General features: G+C 37.2%; 1 protein-coding gene across 6 annotated transcripts in view; it reads left to right on the top strand.

Moving 5' to 3' along the window:
* The window catches only part of PDE1A (phosphodiesterase 1A), a 201,936-nt gene that overhangs the window by 154,587 nt on the left and 27,142 nt on the right, over window positions 1-20,207 (top strand). For all 6 annotated transcript variants that reach the window (XR_010080762.1, XR_010080763.1, XM_063400399.1 and 3 more), the window contains 8 exons: window positions 1,692-1,874; window positions 2,332-2,398; window positions 3,269-3,385; window positions 5,342-5,482; window positions 10,409-10,509; window positions 13,654-13,779; window positions 19,627-19,728; window positions 19,849-19,969. Coding sequence is in view for 4 of the 6 variants with exons in the window: in XM_063400399.1 (XP_063256469.1) it covers window positions 1,692-1,874; window positions 2,332-2,398; window positions 3,269-3,385; window positions 5,342-5,482; window positions 10,409-10,509; window positions 13,654-13,779; window positions 19,627-19,728; window positions 19,849-19,969 (958 nt within the window). In the remaining 2 variants the exon portion in view is untranslated. The remainder of the gene's footprint in view (window positions 1-1,691; window positions 1,875-2,331; window positions 2,399-3,268; window positions 3,386-5,341; window positions 5,483-10,408; window positions 10,510-13,653; window positions 13,780-19,626; window positions 19,729-19,848; window positions 19,970-20,207) is intronic.

The raw sequence follows: 20,207 nt of genomic DNA on the forward strand, positions 1-20,207 counted from the left end.
GGACTATAAAATAGGTTTTAGTTTAGGCAATAAAGCCAATTTATAGCCTTTGACCTTTGGCCAGTCTCTGCCTTGGTTCAGTTTTGCAAGATAATTTGCTCAAATCCTTTTCTCTATACAAGTCCTGCTCTTCCAAATTAAGTTGCTGATTTTTGGCTGTCTTCCCACTTTCAGAAAATTTCATAATTCTTGCTCATTCTGCTCTTCTTGTACTCCATGTTAAAATGCCATCTTAGTCTGATAATTTTATGCCTCTGAAAAATAGGAATGTTTCTACTGTTTGTTCAGTAAACGGGGGAAGGATGAGGGGTGCATTTAGATTTTTTAAACCCCAGTTGAACACTCTTTCAAAATATACTGTCAACTAGATGGCCTGCTGAAACTGAGCTCAAATACACTATGCTTACTGTTCACCAATAATTTATGGGGATTCTTCTACATGCTTCCTATTAGGGATCTTCCTATAATCCCTCAGATAACATTACAGTTATGTGGAGAGTCTTTTGAACTATAGCACACTCAGGTTTTCCTTATTAATCCATGCTTCAAAAGGCAGAACTAGAGAAATAGACCTGTGTAATCAAATGATGTCTGCAAGTCAATTGGTACCACTTTCAAGAAAATATTTTGAAAGGGTGGCATGCTTTGCATATATTCAGGTCATCCTAACTCTGGGGCTTCTTGCATAATTGAATGAGGGGAAAATTATATATCAGACTGATATATACATATATATATATATATATATATATGTAAAATCAATCTGATTTCAGACTTAATTAGGGATTTGTTTCCTGGAAACCCCAGCACTCTGAGTGATAAGGGCAAATAACTGCAAGTAAAAGATTTATAGAAGTGTGATATGGAAGTGTTGTGTCTGTTTAAAGAAATATTTAGTTTATGTTTCTTCTAAATAAACTAATGACCTCTAATTCACTTTTGTTGAAGTGAAGTTTCTTTTTAATACTTCTTCTATTTTGCAAGAGCTATATATAACTTTTCTATCTTTTTGAACAACTATGAAAGCTGACTTGCAATCCAATCTTGTATAATATCTTTACTGCTATGACTTTTTTACCCTGCCTTCAATAGTAATACAGACCTCTGCATAGAAGGAATTAATTCTCTTCAATAAAGGAATTAATTCTCTTTAATGCTTTTATTGTGCTGGAATACCATGATGAGCACAGGTACAGGGCATTCACTGACATACATTCACCACATCATTGCTAAGGGGCATCATTTACTTTTGCATGTAAGTATCAAAACACTTCTTGTACCATTTTGGGGGACTGATCAATAGACCAGTGGTGTTCTCAGTTGTAGCAGCAAGCCTGTTGATATTTCTGTCAGTTACTGTTTTAGGGGTCTTCTTGGGATTTTATAGCTCATTGATTACACTTCTGTCCACCACTGCTCTGACAACTGGGTAGAAAAATCTTTTCTTGTCTTCCGTTGAATTATCTTTTACCTTCTGGAAGATGAGCAGTGGGAGAGAGAGGCGGTATCTGCTGTGCACAGCTTCCCCTTGGTCTGAGTCTGTCTGCCAGAGAGGACACTTGGTGATGTGCTGAGTTGGTCCTACAGTCAACTTCACCCTCTTAAATCAAGCTTTTTAGCTCTTCACCTGTCAGTACTCCTCTTGTTAGGCCCGAGGTCTTGTTGGTTACCTTGGATTAATTTTTTTGTAGGAAACTTTTGGACACTGAAGATGAACTCTCTGACATCCAGTCGGATTCGGTCCCGCTGGAAGTACGGGACTGGTTAGCTTCTACATTCACGAGAGAAATGGGAATAGTGAAGAGGAGACCTGAGGAAAAGCCCAAATTCCGGAGCATTGTGCACGCTGTACAGGCTGGGATTTTTGTAGAAAGGTGAGAGCTTTGTTTTCTTGTTACAGCAGGTACTGCATTTAACCACAGTGTCTGCCACTGAAGATCCTTTAAATGGTGGGATGAACTGCAGCAAATCTTTGAGCCAGAATTTATGCTTCAATTTCTGCAGCCACTCCTTTTTTTTCTATACAGAATTCCAGATGAAACCTGTAAATTTGTAAAATCTCCTAAACCTTGGAAAATTCTGAGGATGAACCCAATGGCTTTGTAACTTCTACACTAAATTTTACCAAAGACTGTTCTAATGTTAAAGAGTAATGGACTTGCAAAGGGGCTTTTCTCATAACTTCATAAAAGATTACATAAATCTTTGGGGTCAGCCCCTAAATAGTTTCATGTTATTTCACTAACTCTGAAAGAAAAATTAAAAAAAGATAAATGTTCCAGTATGTTTTTAAAAAAGTGCTGTTTCCTAATATTTTATTTGTTCTTTTAGGATGTACCGGAAAACTTCAAGCATGGTTGGTTTGGCTTATCCAGCAGAAGTGATAGTCACATTTAAGGTGAAAGAAGTTTAATCGTTGTGGAATTTGAATGTATTTGCACTTATGTTTAGTGACTTTTAGGGTCAACTGAATATTTTCCTACTGAACGTACCCTAGCCATAGTTAGTGCTACAGAAATAAACACAAAGAACAGAGAAAATAATAGTTAAAAATTCAAAAATAACATATGGTTCTGATTATTTCTGATTTAATTTAGATCCTATTTGAGCAATAGAATGAAAGTTGTATTGAAGCTCTTATAGAAATGTGAGACAGTTTTATCAGCTCCCAGTGGTATCGTAATCAGTGTCTCAGACAGCAGCATTTGTTCCCTTTTTAGGAAAGAAAAAGGAGATAGTACTGGAATAGAGCTAACAAAAGGAGCTGAAGCTTATGGAACAAGTACAGTATTCGCTGTAAATTTAAGGTATTACTCTAGTTCAGCCAAAAGATAATCTTTTATAGTAAGCTGAGTTCCTATGCCCATGAATGCAATTAAAAACTAGTATTTCTTGAGAATGAAGTACCTCAACTTTTCCCCTGAAAACCGAACAATTATATTATTCTCAAATTGCTTTATGTTTAATGACATAAGTGTTAAAGACATTGCATAATAGCCCATTTGAAGGGTGATATTCAGAGTAGCTCCATCAGACTGTATAGACAACTTATACAGAGAAAGTTAAACTTGAAAGATTTGTTTCATTCATAACTGGCACAATTGCTTTCATCATTAATATTGAAGTAGCCATTAATGTGTTAACTACATTAGGAATTTGAAAGAGTTGGTTAATAAAACCACCAAACTCTCCCTCTTCCCTCTAAGTCCTAGCCAAATGGATGGAAATGTAAAAGTTTTTTGTTGTTTTGCTTTTCTCTCATCTACAGGATGTTGATAAGTGGTCTTTTGACGTGTTTGCCCTTAATGAAGCAAGTGGAGAGCACAGTCTGAAATTTATGATGTATGAGCTGTTAACCCGATATGACCTTTTGAGCCGTTTCAAGGTCAGGAACAAACCACAAATAAAAATATGTATGCAAAAATACACGTGTCAAATTTAAAATACAAGAAAACCAGCATTGAAATCTTTTTTATTGTACAATGCAGCGTAGAGTTTCAAAGAATATGGCAAATGAAATATTGTAAAATGCCAGTAGTTCTACCAAATGAAACTTTACCCAGAACATGCAAAGTTTTCTGCAACCCAAAAAATGGAAAGCTATGTAGACCCTTGTCATGTCATTTGTGTTACATAAATAGATTGTGTATACAGACTATTTACTCAGCAGGTCTGAACCAGTGTCCCACTTTTATAGACCAAAAATTACTAAAAAGTCAGAAAACTTAAATACTTTATTCATGGTCTGTATCATGGTAGGTTGATCACCACTGTGCAGGGGCTTCAGCTGAACCTTCCTCTCCTAAACAACCTGAGGGGATACAAGAGAAAAATTGCTTTTCCAAGGTATTTGTAGGCTTTTGCAATGCAATATGGAGTTCTTATAGCCAACTTTGAAAGGATGAGATTAAAAAAATGGATCAAAATGATAAATTTATTCTTACCAAATGAAAGTTTTCTTAGTTTCAAAATCTCTTCAAAATTCAGTGTTCCTTTTGAAGAGGCTGTCTCACTCTGAAGTTTCTGGAATATCTTAATTTTAGGCTGGCAACCCAGCTTTTTCCAACAGGCTTTATTTGCTTGAAGTCAGACCCACACCAGGGCTACCCTTATAACACAGACATGAAGTACACAACGCCACTGGCAGAGTGGGCTTAAGCCGATTTTCAGTCCCATTGTTTACATTGCAGGGTTTTAAAATAATGAAAAAAATATTAAGGGATATGTAATTTCATTAAATGAGTGAAGGGGTTTGTTCCCAGGCAGCAAATAAGCACCACACAGCCACTCACTTGCCCACTACTCTCCCCAAAAGGATGGGGGAAAGAGAATTGGAGGCGTAAAAGTGAGAAAAACTTGTGGGTTGAGATATGTACAGTTTAATGATGATGGTGACAATAATAATATAGAAAATTAATATTTAAGAGAGAAATCAAACCCAAGAAGAAGGGCTGCAGAAGAAGCAGCTGCTGAGCAGCAGCCCCCGGCAGCAGTGCCCAGCCAGGCTCCCCCAGCCTGGCCGCTGCCCGTGGGGCCGTGGGGAGCGCTGTCCCCTGGGCCGGCAGGGCCGTCTGTCCCCTGGGCCAGCAGGGCTGTCTGTCCCCTGGGCCAGCAGGGCTGTCTGTCCCCTGGGCCAGCAGGGCCATCTGTCCCCTGGGTCCCGTCCCAGCTCCTTGTGCACCCCAGGCCACCCTGTGGTGGGTGGGATGGGAGCAGAAAAGGCCTTGGCCCTGCAGTGCTGCTCAGCAGTGACTGAAACATCCTGGAGTTATCAGCTCTGTTTACTGCACAAATCCCAAACATTGACCCACAGCAGCTACTATGGAGGAAGTTAACTCTGTCCCTGCCAAAACCAGCACAATGCACAAATCAGTGGGGCCAGACAGCACCTGTACTTCACACATTGCCTGGAGGAGGGAAAGTCATACTATGACATTAAAGCAAACCTTGTCTCAAGCAAGGCAAAACTGCTGAAGAAAAGGAGATGATCCTATTGTTAGACTCCTGTCTGTCACACCTGTATTGTACGTGCAACCTATGCATCCCTATGCAGACAGATATGCCTTAAAAACCATTTGTTTGATAGCTCTGCAGTGTCTTGTGTATGGTGTATGTAGAGAGATATAAGATCTCTCAGATCTAAGATCTCTCAGATCACACAGAAATTGTGTGGAGACTCACTGGTGCATGCATGATATCAGATCTTTGCATTTTAAATTTTTATTTTATTGTCTGCCCACTAGATCCCATGGTATATTGTTTGTGATTCATTTATTGCATGCTTGACTTTGCAGCTGTTGCAGGAAAAAAACCAATTATTTTAATGTTTTCTTGTTTGTAGATCCCTGTTCCCAATCTTATTTCTTTTGCTGAAGCTCTTGAAGTTGGTTACAGCAAATACAAAAATCCCTATCACAATTTGATCCATGCAGCTGACGTTACTCAAACTGTGCATTACATAATGATTCACACTGGCATCATGGTAAGAAGTATTGTGAAGTTCAATTTACTTCTTTTCTCAGACTCTGCTGATTTGAATAAATGTGTACGTGTTTCTTTTCTAAAAGAAAAAACGCAGTTGAAAAATTTGCAGGGAGAGATTCAAGACCTACTGTTCAGGCTGTGAACTTTATTTCATTTTAACAGTTCTTCCAGGCTGAACTTCTCAGTGCAGAGGGAAAGAGGAAGAAAAAATCATCCTTAAATCCTTTTTGCTTTTCATTGCCTGGATTTAGGTATTTTAGACCATATTTAATGAGCTAGATTTGCAGGAGTGGGCAGGTGAGAATTTTTTACTCTCACATCAGAGCATGGGAGGTGTGATCAGGCAAGGAAGCTTTAGTATCTGCAGAGGTCCTGGCTGTTGAAAGATGTACTGAATCAGTGCAGGCTTCGAATTACATCATCATGGGATGCCTTGGGTTGGATGGGACCCTACAGACAACTCAGTTCCAACCACCCTGCTGTAGGCAAGGACACCTTCCTCTAGACCAGGCTGATCAAGGCCCCATCCAGCCTGGCCCTAACCTCTGAAACTGCTTTTTCTTTCAGTTTTAACCTTCTTTAGCACTGCTCTTGCATACTCTGTGTGCTTATAGTAGGCAGGCTATTGCATTTGCCTTGAAACATCACAAAAATTTAGTTTATTTATCTGGGAACTGAAATGAATCTGTGCAAGCATTTTTATTTCTAAACACTTATCTTAAATTTAATACCAGCAGTGGAATTCGCCTCACTATCAGCTTACTAGGCAAAAGTAAATACTGAATGAAAGCAAATGGACATTGCTGTCAATGGCTTTTTGATAATTTGTCTTCACTGTGAATACAGTTGTTTAAAAAACCCAAGGAACTAAAAAACAAACAACAAATGAAACAGCTGGGAAGAAATAGTGTCTGATTTCTGTTTGCAGAGCCGTGAAACAATTCCAGAAGACTTTGGAAGGGAAAAATTTAGAGCTGACTCTGGATGTTTTTGCTCCTATATATACACAGTAAATGACAGTCAATCACTTATGTTAAGACTTTTCTCACTTAAAATGCCCTTGGCTTCAGGGTGGGCAAGGAAAAGCATTGCGTGCTTTTATTCTAGTGTTTGAAGGAAGTATTTTGCTTGTAAGCATTTAAAGCTATATTTTAACTCTAATACTACTTAAATGAAGCCTGGAGTCTTCACCAGCCAAGATTCCTTTTCAGACTGAGAAGTTTTCTTGAGAAAGCACTTCCATATCAGACCGAAGCAGAGGCCAGACAGCTCTTGCCAAGAGGAGTCCAAACCAAAGTTGTTGTATTCAATATTCACCTATCAAAGTAATATTTTAGTAAAAGAAAATTCTTGAAGATATTAGATTAACTGCAAGAGTTAAGTGATGTGAGCCATGTCTTTATTGCAGGTATACACCTGGATCAGGAACTTACCAGGAGGAAAATCCTTTTGTTTTATTATAAACATCCCTCTGGCCCATTGTATCTGTGCCCTTCTGCCCTTCAAAAACCAATAACATTCAGATTTTCCTTCCTTGTGATGCCATGACAAAGTTTCAAGTTCCAGAGCTGTCCTAGTAATTTTGGGATGTTTAGCCATTGACTAAACCCCTTTGAAAGACACCGTTGTGTATCTCTGAACACTGAATAAAGGAATCTGTTTCATATTTGAATATCTGCTGTTTCACTGCATGCACATGAGTGTGAGAAAGGCCTTTCCAGCACTAGTATTACAGTATTAGCATCTTAATCTTCTCATAAATGTGATTTGAACAACTATTTTCAGAAAGGTTTAGACTTCACTGCTGCAAAATCTCATTAGTATTGCAACACTGCTAGAAAATATTTCTATAAAATTAGTACAGGCTTAATTCACATTTTAATTGCCAAATTATAATATTGAATTGTGATATTTCCCTGCCTGTGGCAGGGGGAATTGGAACTAGATGATCTTTAAGGTCCCTTCTAACCCTAATCATTCTATGATTCTATGGTGCTCTGATACTGGAAAGTTCTTGGAAAGAAATCTAACTAGGACACCACTTAGTCAAGAGTGCCTTCAAACAGATGTACTTGCCAGGCAGCAGGAACATTTATGGAAATCAGTGTTTGAAAGAGGGCCTAGTGATTCTGCAGCTTGCAAAGTATTTCTCTCCCAAATGTCACTTGCAATTTGAGAAAGCATCAGTATCATGAAAATGTTCTATTTAACTTGCTGGATTTTTTTTTCCTGTTGCCTGGTTAACTCTCCAGTACCCTACTCAATAATAATTTGGAATTTGCTTCTCAAGCCAACAGTTTTCAGAGCATGTCCACTGTAATGCTTTTTTAAAACCCTGCTGTATTTCTAATAAATATCTGGATTAGAGTAAATCTGATGCAATTCTAGATCAAATTCCTATGGGTTCTTTTGGGGTTTTTTTTTGCAGACTGGTTTGCAATTTGAGGTTTTTATTTTTTCATTGTCTCTTAAGGACCTGGTACTGATTCCAGATCTTGCAGAGTTGCTATCTTCCTTTTTTATTTCTGAAATACATACTGAAACAAACGTTTCCAAAAGCTGGAGTTTAGGAAATCTTTTGCATGATTTCTGTTGTTGAGGTCATATGTTTTGTACCATTTACAGGAAGCTGGAAAACAGCGGTATTTCCACATTTGCCAAAAAAGTTTGGCTAATCAGAGCTTATGCTTCTCCACAAGCCCCTAGAGAGATTCTAGTGAGAAATAAGACATATTCAGAGCTGCTGTTAAAGAAATAAAATAATCATTGTATTTTTCAAAAGTTGCTGTCTGTCTTAAGAAAGAAGATCCAGCCACCTCAGATCAATGTGTTAGAATGTTAGCTATCACAGATGGCAGACAGTCTATTAACCTTCCCAAGAGATTAAATCCCAGATGATGCAATCGAAATGTATAACTCGAGCTTGCATTTATGAAGTTTTCATCTTTATAAAGGTTTAAGAATCCAAGTCCCAGGGAATATATCTTGTGAAGAACTTTTGAGTCATCGATCATCTTCCCACCATCCCTTTTCTCCTCCCACGTACCTGTATTGCTCAAAGTAAAGGAAAAAATGTCTTTACTGCCAATAAGTGCATTGTGAGACTCCATTTCTTACTCAGTTTTTAATCCACCATAGTAAAAAAAAAGGTTTCAAACAGAACTCATAAGTTGAAATGTATCTATTTGCATATAAGCAATACATAATACTTCCATAGAAGACTTAATTTATATTAGCTATGACACCCACAAGACAGTATCCTTCAGGAGGGAAGCAGATTCCAGCTCTTCTCACTCTTGCAGACCCTCAGGTACTCATTTTTCCCTCTCCCTTTCAGAAGCACACTTATTAACTGTCTCTGTAAGAGGTTTTTTTTTTTACTTCCTTAGAAATCCTTTAGCTAAAGTAGTTCTCTGGTTCTTTGATTTAATTACTGATCTCAGTTTTGACTATACTAGTGTGTAGAATACTTGCTTTTCTCTGTGAATGTATGAAGTCTCTGTGTAGCCCATGGATACTGTCTGTGAGGAATGTTCCTCTGCTTATGAATGCATTGTCTAGCAACTATTTTATTTGCTACAAAAGCTGACCTTTGGAAAGGCGTCTGAAAACAAAGTTTATGTTTAGCTTTCATTACACTTTCTGTGTTTCTATCCTATTTGGTATGTTGAAAACATTGTGAGAGCCAGGACTGGTCATGGCCTGGTTTCTTGTGACACACAATGTGATGAAGGTCATTGTTTCCATTTTTAGAACTGCTTACAGTACATTCTCATTCCTCTGTCTGTGGCCTTTCTAAGCCTATACTGCTTCACCAGCAGCCAGTACTTGTTCCTCAGCAGCCCTGTTTTGTCACTGAATGACCTATTTAATTATTCTCACATTACTAATGAGTCTTGACTCTTTCCTTCCTTCTTCTTTGAAAGAATAGCTATTATTGGCAACTCTTACTACATCTGACAGCTTATACATTTTATATCTGATGATACATATGTATATGCAGGTTCAGGTGCATGAAGTTGAGATCATTCTTTGATCCTTTAGTACAGAGGCTTACTTGTACACCAAAACCTCTGACATATGTGTGGAAATGCTTGACTGGCGTTTGACTTAATCAGTCCTATGACTGTGGGGGTTAATTATCATATGATGTTTCTGCCCCCATCTTTAGATGGAGTAAATTTTCTCCTCAAGGACTTTTTGTCATTCAAGAACTAGAACTTGAAAGAAGGTAACAGAGGTTATTCTACAAACTGAGCAATACAGAAGAGCCTCATTTAGCAAGAGTTATAAAAGGGTTCAAAACTCCGGCATCTGCATTATTTTGTATACATGACCTATGTTACCTTTTGTTCTGTGCAACTGTATACTAGCCTTATGCACTTTTTTTTTTTTCATCAGTACAAAGTTTGATAAAATTTAGAACAGAAAAGTCTCCCATGGGCCTAATTTTAGTGCTGTGTACACTGATAAAATACAGATAATGCTAATTTTGTACCTTCAATTTATAATTGACTGGATATAGAGTTTACTAAAAGACAAATTATAACTTAAAATTCATATAAAGTTTTATTAGAATAATATACTGTAATTTGGCAAGTGCCATGTGTGGGCTAACAGATTAGATACTCAAAGCAGTTGCAAAGTGAACTGTGTAATTCTTTTGATAACTTCTTATATTTTTGGCTGCCAATATTTACTTTGCCAATGACCATAAGGATGTTAACTTGGTCTCAGAGAAATCATAAATACAAGGACTTGTTTTATCGTATAGTACTGAAGTGTTATGGATATATGATTATCTGGAGTAAGATAAGAGGAAAGTTTATTTAAGTTGAAGGTAATGCAAAACATTTTCAGTAATGTTTAATCTGAGTTAAGTTATTATCAAGAATGTGACTATGATTTGTTTTTCATTTCCCAGCACTGGCTGACAGAACTGGAAATTTTAGCAATGATCTTTGCAGCTGCCGTCCATGACTATGAACATACTGGGACCACAAACAATTTTCATATTCAGACAAGGTAAGTGGTGTGGTCTCCTAAGAGTCATATCTGGAGTTTGCAGTTCATTCAGTTCATTGCTGAACTGTTTCATAACTCTTACTAATAAAGGCAGGAAGTAGCCAGGTCAGTCCTGGTTTTACAAACAGTTTCCTTGACATCTGTCCAGTTAATGGGATCAGTCACATGATCAAATATTGTGGAAAAGTAATAAGATAGCTTCACAATGCCTGAAATAATTCCATTTTGGAGCTGATACATGAAGAGAAAGTTTGAAAAGGTTCTGCTGAACATGCAGGACATGGACTTGAAACCCCCTCACCCCTCTATTTGCTCACTTAAATTCTCATACTACTGACTCAAAAACTTCTACTGTATCCCATAAAAATGCCTCATCACTTCCAGCAATGTGCTTACATTTTGTTTCACTTTGTGTATTAACCTTAGAGGGTCCTGCTGCACAGGGAGAAACTTTCAAGTACAGCTTCAGAAATACCTGCCATGAGCTGTCTCCTAGCACGTTTTGAAAGCAGCTGCAGTAGATAGGAAAACGATGTCTTGGAAGGAATCCCGTTTGAAAGTTAGGCTAGCTGTGTTCTCCTGCAGGTGCAGCATGTCATTCGAGCTGCTGTTTCTGTACAACATATAGCTCTCTCCCTTATAATATTTTCATTTTATCGAAGGAAAATCCCTGACCAATCCATTACTGAGTGAAAAATTGTACTGGTTTTATCTTCTTTTCTGCCAGAGTGGGGATGAAATGCTTGAGACCTTTCTTGTTCGGACTCAGATGTCTATTAATTCTTATCTGTATTATGGTCTCACAAGTCATGAGTTCTACATACTTCTCACTAACAAAGTAAAAAAAAAAAAGGCCCCTATTTCTCTATCTCCAAGGCCTTTTAAGAACAAACTGTCTGATTATGAAATGACACCTAAGTTATTTTTACTTTTTAACCCAATAACCAACCATTCGTGTCCCACAATGTGATCTTTTCTATCCAATTACAAAATACCACCCAGACCCATGAAGAGGAAGATGAAAAAGAAGGATTAGCCTATGCCCTAAAACCTCCATCTTACTTTATATATATTACTATGTACTAAAACTCTAAGTTTTCTACCATGTGATATTACACACTTCCATTCAAACTACACACCTATAATCTCAATGCTCTCACTCAATTTTGGAAGCTTTTTCCACGGCCTCAAGTCAAATGCAGTGTTTTCTTGGGGATCAGTGCCTGTCAGCACAGAAAGTCTAAAATTCTCTGTGCCCACCGTTCCAACAAAAAATGGTACATCTGATACTTAAACTAGTACAAGCCATCTTATTTTTCTCTTACACTAGCTATGTTTTTAGCTTAGTCTAGCATTGTTTTTAGTATCCTCAATTGAGGAGTTTGCTTTAGCTGCTCTTTAAAAAAATAATCAGCATAGCACTGGCATATTCTAACAAAACAGCTCAGTTCTAGAAATATTATTATTTTGCAAACAAGCATCCTCACACTCACTTATATGGATCAATTGCCCAATGACTACATTTAAATTAAATCTATGACAGTTTTTCTCCAAGATGTGGCTTTCAATAATGAAAAATGCTAGATTTGCAGCTGAAATAGGGACACAATTATTTTCTCCTTCAGCATAGTCTGGATAAAAATAAACTTCAGTTTGTAGTTCCAAGTTTATATTAGTCTTCTATTTTTGTCCTTAATATTTTGCTATGAAGTACTGCAAGAGTGGAAAACTAATTAAGCTGATAGCCTTTGCTTTTTACTCAGGCGTGCTTGCAAGCAGGTATTTGTTATGTGATACAGCTCATTCTTCTCTTCTTGTGTAATTTGTGCCTGATGTGGCATCCCAGACTGTGATTCCAAGTGTCTTTTGCCTGAGGAATACTGATGGAATGGCTGCCAAAATTGTAGCAAATCTTAGCACTGCTTAAACCCAGTCATAAGTAGCTATGTTGATCAAAGTGTGCTTCAGAAACATATGTGATTGGCATAACACAGATTTTCTCATGATTTTAGTTAGATTATGGATGTAAACATATTGATTATTTAGGCTGGCTATGGTTTGTTCCCTCTAAATAATATTTCCAATCCTATTTTTCTTTTTATTTAGCGTCCCTGGTACCATGAATGACAATATATACTGTTGCTCAACAGAACAAGGGGTTGAATTTAGCTTATTTATGTCAGGATAAGCTGCACTGTTAAATCAGCACATCTTTCTTCTAGTACAGACTTGTCACTGGACCAAATTGAAATATTCAGGAATAGTTGTATCAGGACAGAATTGTAGCAAGGAGGTGACTCCTGAGATTGCCTAAGAGGTCAGATCAGGTCTTGGGGGAACAAATTCCCCAAGAATTAATGGTGTTTGAAGCTAAGTATGATAAACCCACACCACATCAAAATTTGTGAATGTCTCAGTGTAATTTTGGAATTGTACATTAGTCCTTGATTAAGAAAGAAAGGAAGGATACTATTAAGTGTGCTAACATTATGGTACGAGTCTGTCTTTAGGAAGCACTTGAGTGCTTCCAGATGCAGCTTAGCATCTCTGCCATCCCACTGTAATGAGCTGCAAGGTTCCTCTGTTCTTCTGAGAAAAGATGGTGGCTGTTTAAAACATATGAAATTGAAACTTTAAAATACTTTATTCTTTACAGCATCCTCTGATAATGAGCAGCATGGGCCAAAGTACATCTCTCAGAGTAGAGGGAGTAGCTTCTTAATACCCATGCTATGTGTGGAGCCCTGCTGTTGGTGAACACATTGCATTTTAAAGGGTTGTATGGTGTAAGTGTACTCTTGTAGCCTAATCAGAGCATTTCTGATGCTCTGGAATCCTATCTACAGAAAAGAAGCTCAAGGATCTCACCATTTTTTTGCCACATTTAGGTCATGTCAATAAAACATCACACATTTTAAAATATCACTTTCCCACAAACAGTGTATACAATGGTATAAACATAATGCTTTTAAGATGGAAAATTTATTGATATTTGATACAGTAGGAACAAATAAACATCATTTGATATATCTATCTGTCTCTCTCTCTATGTCAATATTTCTCATAGAGATTGCACAGTCCTACCTTTCCCAGTGCCATCATCAGAACACTGTTACAAAATCTGCCTCTCTTTCCCCACACTAGGTCAGATGTTGCTATATTGTACAATGATCGCTCTGTTCTTGAAAATCATCATGTAAGTGCTGCTTACAGACTCATGCAGGAGGAGGAGATGAACATCCTGGCTAATCTAAACAAAGATGACTGGAGGTAAGGCTTGCTGTGACATTCAAAAATACTTCCAGTGTTTAAAAACAATGAAAACCACCAGGCCTTCCCTGTGGAGTCTATTTTAAGAGTTCAAATTACAGGAAGTTGACAGTGGAAAGAGTACTGGATATTTAGAGCCTAGGGAAAGGGTGTTGAGAGGTTCTGTTTGGGAGACTCAGTGTAATTTTCCAAGTGAGGGTGTAGGTTTGTGAGGTGCAGTGCTGGAGTGTGTGGGCAGTCTCAGGTGAGGTAGCTCTTTAGGAAAACCCCAGTGCTGCCCGAGCTGGGCTGCCTTTGTCCAGCATAAGCACTGGGTTGAAATCCCAGTGCAGAGTCACACTCTGCTGCCAGCTGCACTACTGCTCCTGGGATTTCAGCATAGTCACGCCTTGGTTAAGCATTAATAAATGAATTGTGAAGGCAGTCCAAAAATAATAAAGGCCCAGAAGTGCTACAGAAATTTCTTTTTCTTCTTAATTTTGGTGTAATTCCTGAAGAAAATTTGTCCAGCTGAAAGAATAAATATCATAATTGATATATCACAAATAATAAGACCTGTAAGGCTGAAATTCAAGTGTTAGATTAAGAATATTTCCATTAGTAAAAAGGAAATGTTATCTTTGTATATAATTGATGGATACATATTGTATTTAATATATGAGTCTTCTGTGTGTTTCTGTAAACATAGATATTATTCAGTGGCCCTAAAAACCCCTTCCAGACAGATGGACTGTGAAGTTCAGAGAAATATGTTCTGCTATGGGAAGGTCCCCCACTGTGAATGATGTTACCATGAATAGCAAAGCTAATCTTTGCTTTATTTGTATTTTCACAAAATTATACATTTATGAAGGAATGTATGAACATCAGATAAAATTTTGCTGAGGTGTATATTTACAGATGGACTGTTTTACATGGTAGATTTACCTGATTTTACTTATTTTCATTATGGGAAAACCCCTAAAGAAAGCATTTATTGAATGTAAGTCTGCTGGCCCTTCTGGGTTTCAATTAATTATTATTCTGTATCTGTTTTTAAAAATTATTAAAAACATTTCTAATTTTTAATTTAATGCAAAGTGAAAGAGGAAGAATACAATTTTTAGTTCTTTTACAGGAATTTTTCTCACAGGATACTCATTTAGATTTAGTTATCTGCAGGTTTGTGTTTCACCTTTTGTTCTGGAGAAATTTCTCCTGAAGTAAATTGTAAACTTCATTGAGAACTATCACACCTAGATTTTCAATGCCAACAAGAGCCAGCTTTACTCCTCTTGGAACTATTTTGGGCCTGATCGTTTTGGGGCTGATAGGTCTCTGTGACTCTGTTTTTAATTTTCCTAACTATTCAGTCTGGACAAGATTATTGTGCCAGTACAGAGCTATCAGAAACTCATATTCTGTCTTTTAAACCATAATTTTAGAGGGAAAATTATTTTCAAATCTTCAGACGTTGCCTTGAGTATGTTTTTTTGAAGTGGTGTTGTTTCATATTGCATCCTGCCAGAGGATGCTTCTGAGTAGAAAGGGACTGCAATTCTTCAGCTGAATTTCAACCCAGGAGTGTTCCAAGGATGGCTTGAAAACAGTTACGTTCCTTCCCAGTCCTGGCTTCTTCATGACTGGAGACCACCATAAATAGTCTGGGAATCCCTGCAGCAGCATACAGTGGCTCAGCTGATGGAAATCAGGCTGCCAGCTTTCTGCCAGTACAGTTTATCCCAGTCATTCCCTTTTGTCACGCCACTGAGGAAAAGAGTAATAGGACGAAACCCACGTATTTGTGAAAGGAAAGACGAACCAGTGATTTCCACGTTGTGATGTTCATATATACTGCTCTGGTGGACTGCAAATAAAAGAAAGGGGGGGAATGTGCCAGGGTCTCTTCATATTTCTGAAGCACACTCTTCTCTGCATTGATTGTTTGGGCAGCTCCTCCTGTGGTTCTTTGTCCAGTTCAGTTGTGGACCGTTTTCTCTAAATTTTGTTGCATTTGATTTCTCCATGATTTTTGAACCTGTGATGAACTACCACATTCTTTTGGAACTTGCTCAGTCACACACTGGCTCTGTTTACACTTCCTTTTCAATCTCTTCTCACTATAATCTGATTACGTTTTCCTAGAAGATCTTTAGTTTTGCAATTTTTGTTTGCATAGAGTGGCTACACAGATTCTATTGTATGAAGCCAGTTTGAAGCAGGTGAGATTCAGCAACCGGGGAAAGTAGAATTTAGCATCTCTTTTTGGGCATTTTCAGTAAAATGTAGAAGAAATGTATGAACTGACTAATAAGCTCAAGAAGCTAAACCAGGACATTCAGTTCCGTGTTTTGTCACTTTGCTCAGCAATTACAGTCTGTGCTTTGAAGCAAGCAGTAAATTCCAAAGTGGTGGTCTGTGCCAACCTGCACAACCTGTTGCAGTGTGATACTTCAATTTAGAGGGTCAGTCATGGAATGACAGTTTCCTTGTATTCATTTCTAATATCCAGAAATTCCTGTAACTCTGTCATTTCTTTGGTGCAATGATGGATCTGGTAGCCACTTAACAGAGACTCTTCAATTTTCTTATTATTACTTGAGCAAGCTTCTTGGATCTATACTGAAATTCATGCTGTTAAACTAACAGTTTTGAAGGTTGCACTGAATCAAGTTGGCAGTAAATTGAAATGATAATCTGTTCAAGTTTTTAATGTACTTCCTGGCACTGATTAATTTCTTTACTTCTGTCATATCTATTTTCTTTAGCTGCAGCAATTTCATTTTTCAAAAATTTAATACTGCTGACTTTTAAACTGAGATTCTGCTAATTATTCTAGCAAGATCAAGCAAAATGACTGAAATTACTTTATAGTATTCCATATTCTCTTCAACACATTAACTTTAAGAAAATAAATGTGCTAATAAACTGCCAGCTTCAATTAAGTTTAAAACTTAGGCTTCTGGTCTGAGCTGGGGAACACTGCCAGCACTCTGAGGATGGTGTCTTTTGTGGATAATGCAGGTGACATTCATAGCAAATTTTCAGTCTTATCTTGACTCTGAAAATGTGTTCCGTTCTTTGATATTGTTTTGTTTCTTTCAATTAGTGCCCTTAAATATCTAAAGAGGGATCCTCAGTTGTCCTCCTCTCTCCTTTGATTTACCAGTGTTTCAGCACCCCATGCATAATGTTGTTGTAGGTGGTGGGGCAGTATTTATGTCTCAAACCATCCCAGTCATAAGGCATACAGTGAGATATTGCCTGATTATACAAAAACAAACAAACAAACAGTATTTATTATCTATAATGAAGAATGAACAGCATTCTTTCACAAAGTGCCCTGAGATTCTTCTGTCTGAGGATTCCTGTAACTTGAAGATGAGGTTTATGCCTTCAGTTCCCACCTTGCTTTTGCTCATCTTAGTCTGTTCCTGCATTTTTTGATTAGTTTCCAGCTGACTTAATGTCTTTGTCATGGACAAATCCAGGTAAAGCTAGTTTCTATTTATTGGCTAACTACTTTTTCAAGAAGTTAATGTGCCACTCCTTATCTCTTTATTACAGCATTGTTCATGTAATTTTTTCACATAGCCTTGCATCTATGTTTTTTTACAGTATCCTATCCATAGGGCTTATGGCTGTGGGAGGGTTGAGAAGGAATGCCAGCACAGGACCTCACAGTTTACTTAAGTGAAGATGGTAGACTAAAACTTAGTATTCTGATTTTGGGCCTGAAAGATTGCCATGTGCTGTACATGAATTTTTTTACCACTCCCCTTCATAGCATGACATCATCTGCGTGTCTTTTGACCATGTTAGCAGGTACCTGTGTTGTCCTGAGGCTTGTAGCTGGGGACTGCCTAAAGAGGATGGGAGAGACTTCTGTCCAGGAATTACCTGTGAGATCAGCTGAGGTCTCCCGTGATATGGAAGTTGAGCCAGTCTTTTTCCCTAGGAAGCAATTTGGTAATGGGATCAGTCCAAGATTAACCTTTTGTGCAATGATAGCAGATGAAGCATTTGTAGCTCCAGTAGAGCTTTACCTACCATTTCCTCATTAGGTTTCAATTTTCTATCCTCTAATTATAGTGGATATGGGCACAGGCAGTTAACAACTGCAGGAGTCTCTCTTTTGCTGTTAAGCAGATTTTTAGGGGCCTGAAATCCTCAGAAGTGTGTGACAGGACAGGGCTATACTGTTTGATCCTTATTCAGGTGTTGTGGGTAAGAGTTAGGGTTTTTTTTTTCTGCTGCCATGACAATATGAATAAACTGAAAACACGGGTTTGCTTTTCTGTGTGTGTCTTGAGTTGTAGGTGTGAACTTATTTCTGATTACTCCAAAAAGTTCAGACATTGAAAGTTCCTAAGTAAATCTCCCATGGAAAGGAGAAGTGATAATTATCTCAGTCTTAAAACCAACAGGGTTTAACAATGCAAAGCCCTCATTTCTCTTGAGGTGTTAGCTGGTTTTTGTTTGTTTTGCTTTTATTGTTAATGGATTTGACTGTTCTTGAAGGGTACACTTTGAAAGCAATGTGGAGGAGGAACAGTTGGGATGCTAAATAATTAGTATCTTATTATGAGGTCAGATAAGTTAAGGCGTTTTCTAAACACAAGTTGCTATAGCTGTGTATTATTCAATAGAAGTGAGAGCACTGAGTCTTTATCCAGTTACATAAAAGCAAATCAGGAATATATACATAAAATCAGCCACAAATGTCTGCTTAAATATGTAATTAATTGGGATCAAAAGTCTTGATATTCTTTATAACAAAGTATTCTAATAACCATAAAGAAAACTGCAAATTACCTCTTTAAAGTATAGTCCTTTGAAAAAACATGCATTTTTGATTTACTTAAATCACACATATGAATACAATATGAAAGATCAGTGAGAATGACTAAAGTAGGATTTTACTGTTATATTTGATACTTGGATGTCCTTAACATCCAAGGGGGTGTGCTCATGAAGATATATGGTACATAACGAAGGGTTTAATACTTATAAGCAGCACTTGTCCTCCTAGGCAATTTAAAAAGCATATAAATAAAGACCCACTGGACTCCTACATGGCCTATATATGATCCTTCTACATCAAGGAGACAGAATTTTCTAAGTATTTCAGTAATTATTGTTGACAAAATTAATTTAATTTCCTATTCACAATCTGAATAAGTTTTCTTACATGATTCATGTTTCATTAGTTTCATATTGATTTAATGAAAAGCTGATGGACAAGCCAACATCTCTAATCATTATACCAAGACCGAGATAAATTTCTAATCCCAAACTTGTTCTGATTCATTAAATAGGTGTTACAATACTTTTGGAATGAAAGGTAGTTTGTCATAATGATCTTATATTGGTGTAATGTTTATAGTATTTCAGATGTAATATCTCTTGCTCTTCTGAGTGATTCCACAGCCTTCTTCCTAGGTGTAGTGTTCTGGACACTCTTCACTAATATGAGGGCAGTAATAATGTATCCTGTTGTGTGGTGGTAAGCCCAGAGAACAACTTGTTTTTTGAATACACTACTGCTGGAAAAAAATATGGAATGACTTATAATGGGTGACAGAACTGCATGTAATATTAGTTTATGCACTAGAAAATAGGATTTACAAAACAGTGTGACTGAAATAATGACTGCAGAGTACATTTTCTGAGGTACATTGCTTTCACAGAATCCCTTTAGGATACAATGTTCAAGTTGTTAATAATTTATTTAAATGCTTTTAAAAACGTAATAAACCCCATGATGTTGTTTTGAAAGTTATAAATTAACAAATACTGCTTAAACAAATGAACCATACATAGAATAAATGAATTTTAATCAGTCATTTTGCTTTTAATTATTCTCAGGGAGTTGCGTAGCTTGGTCATTGAGATGGTCTTGTCTACAGACATGTCGGGTCATTTTCAACAAATTAAAACAATGCGACACACTCTACAGCAGGCACAGGGGTAGGTTATTTTCCATTCTGTTCATTATCTCTAGTCTTTCAATGAGCTCATATTCAAGAAAAAAAATTTACATAGTTGCTTTTGTTTTGAGATAATTGGAGCATGTCCTTGAATTGACAGGGTAGACAAAGCCAAAGCCATGTCTTTGATTCTACATGCAGCAGACATAAGCCATCCAGCAAAATCCTGGGAACTGCACTACCGGTGGACCATGGCCCTGATGGAAGAATTTTTTCGACAGGTGCCATTTTTAAAATCCTTTAATAAATCTAGTTCAAGAAGCAATGGTTACAGGATTTAATATTTTCTTAAGTCTACCAGCAAGGTTGCTGTTGGTTGTGATTGACAAGCATAGTCAGTAGTATATATTCTTTATTCTTCATACATACCACTGACATTAATTCAACTTTTATGTGTGTGAATAAGACAAATGGTTATATCTCTCTATCTGTTTCAGCTGATATCAGTATTCTGAGTGT

The sequence above is a fragment of the Prinia subflava genome, chromosome 6 (assembly GCF_021018805.1).
Source record: "Prinia subflava isolate CZ2003 ecotype Zambia chromosome 6, Cam_Psub_1.2, whole genome shotgun sequence".
In the NCBI taxonomy this organism is placed as follows: domain Eukaryota; kingdom Metazoa; phylum Chordata; class Aves; order Passeriformes; family Cisticolidae; genus Prinia; species Prinia subflava.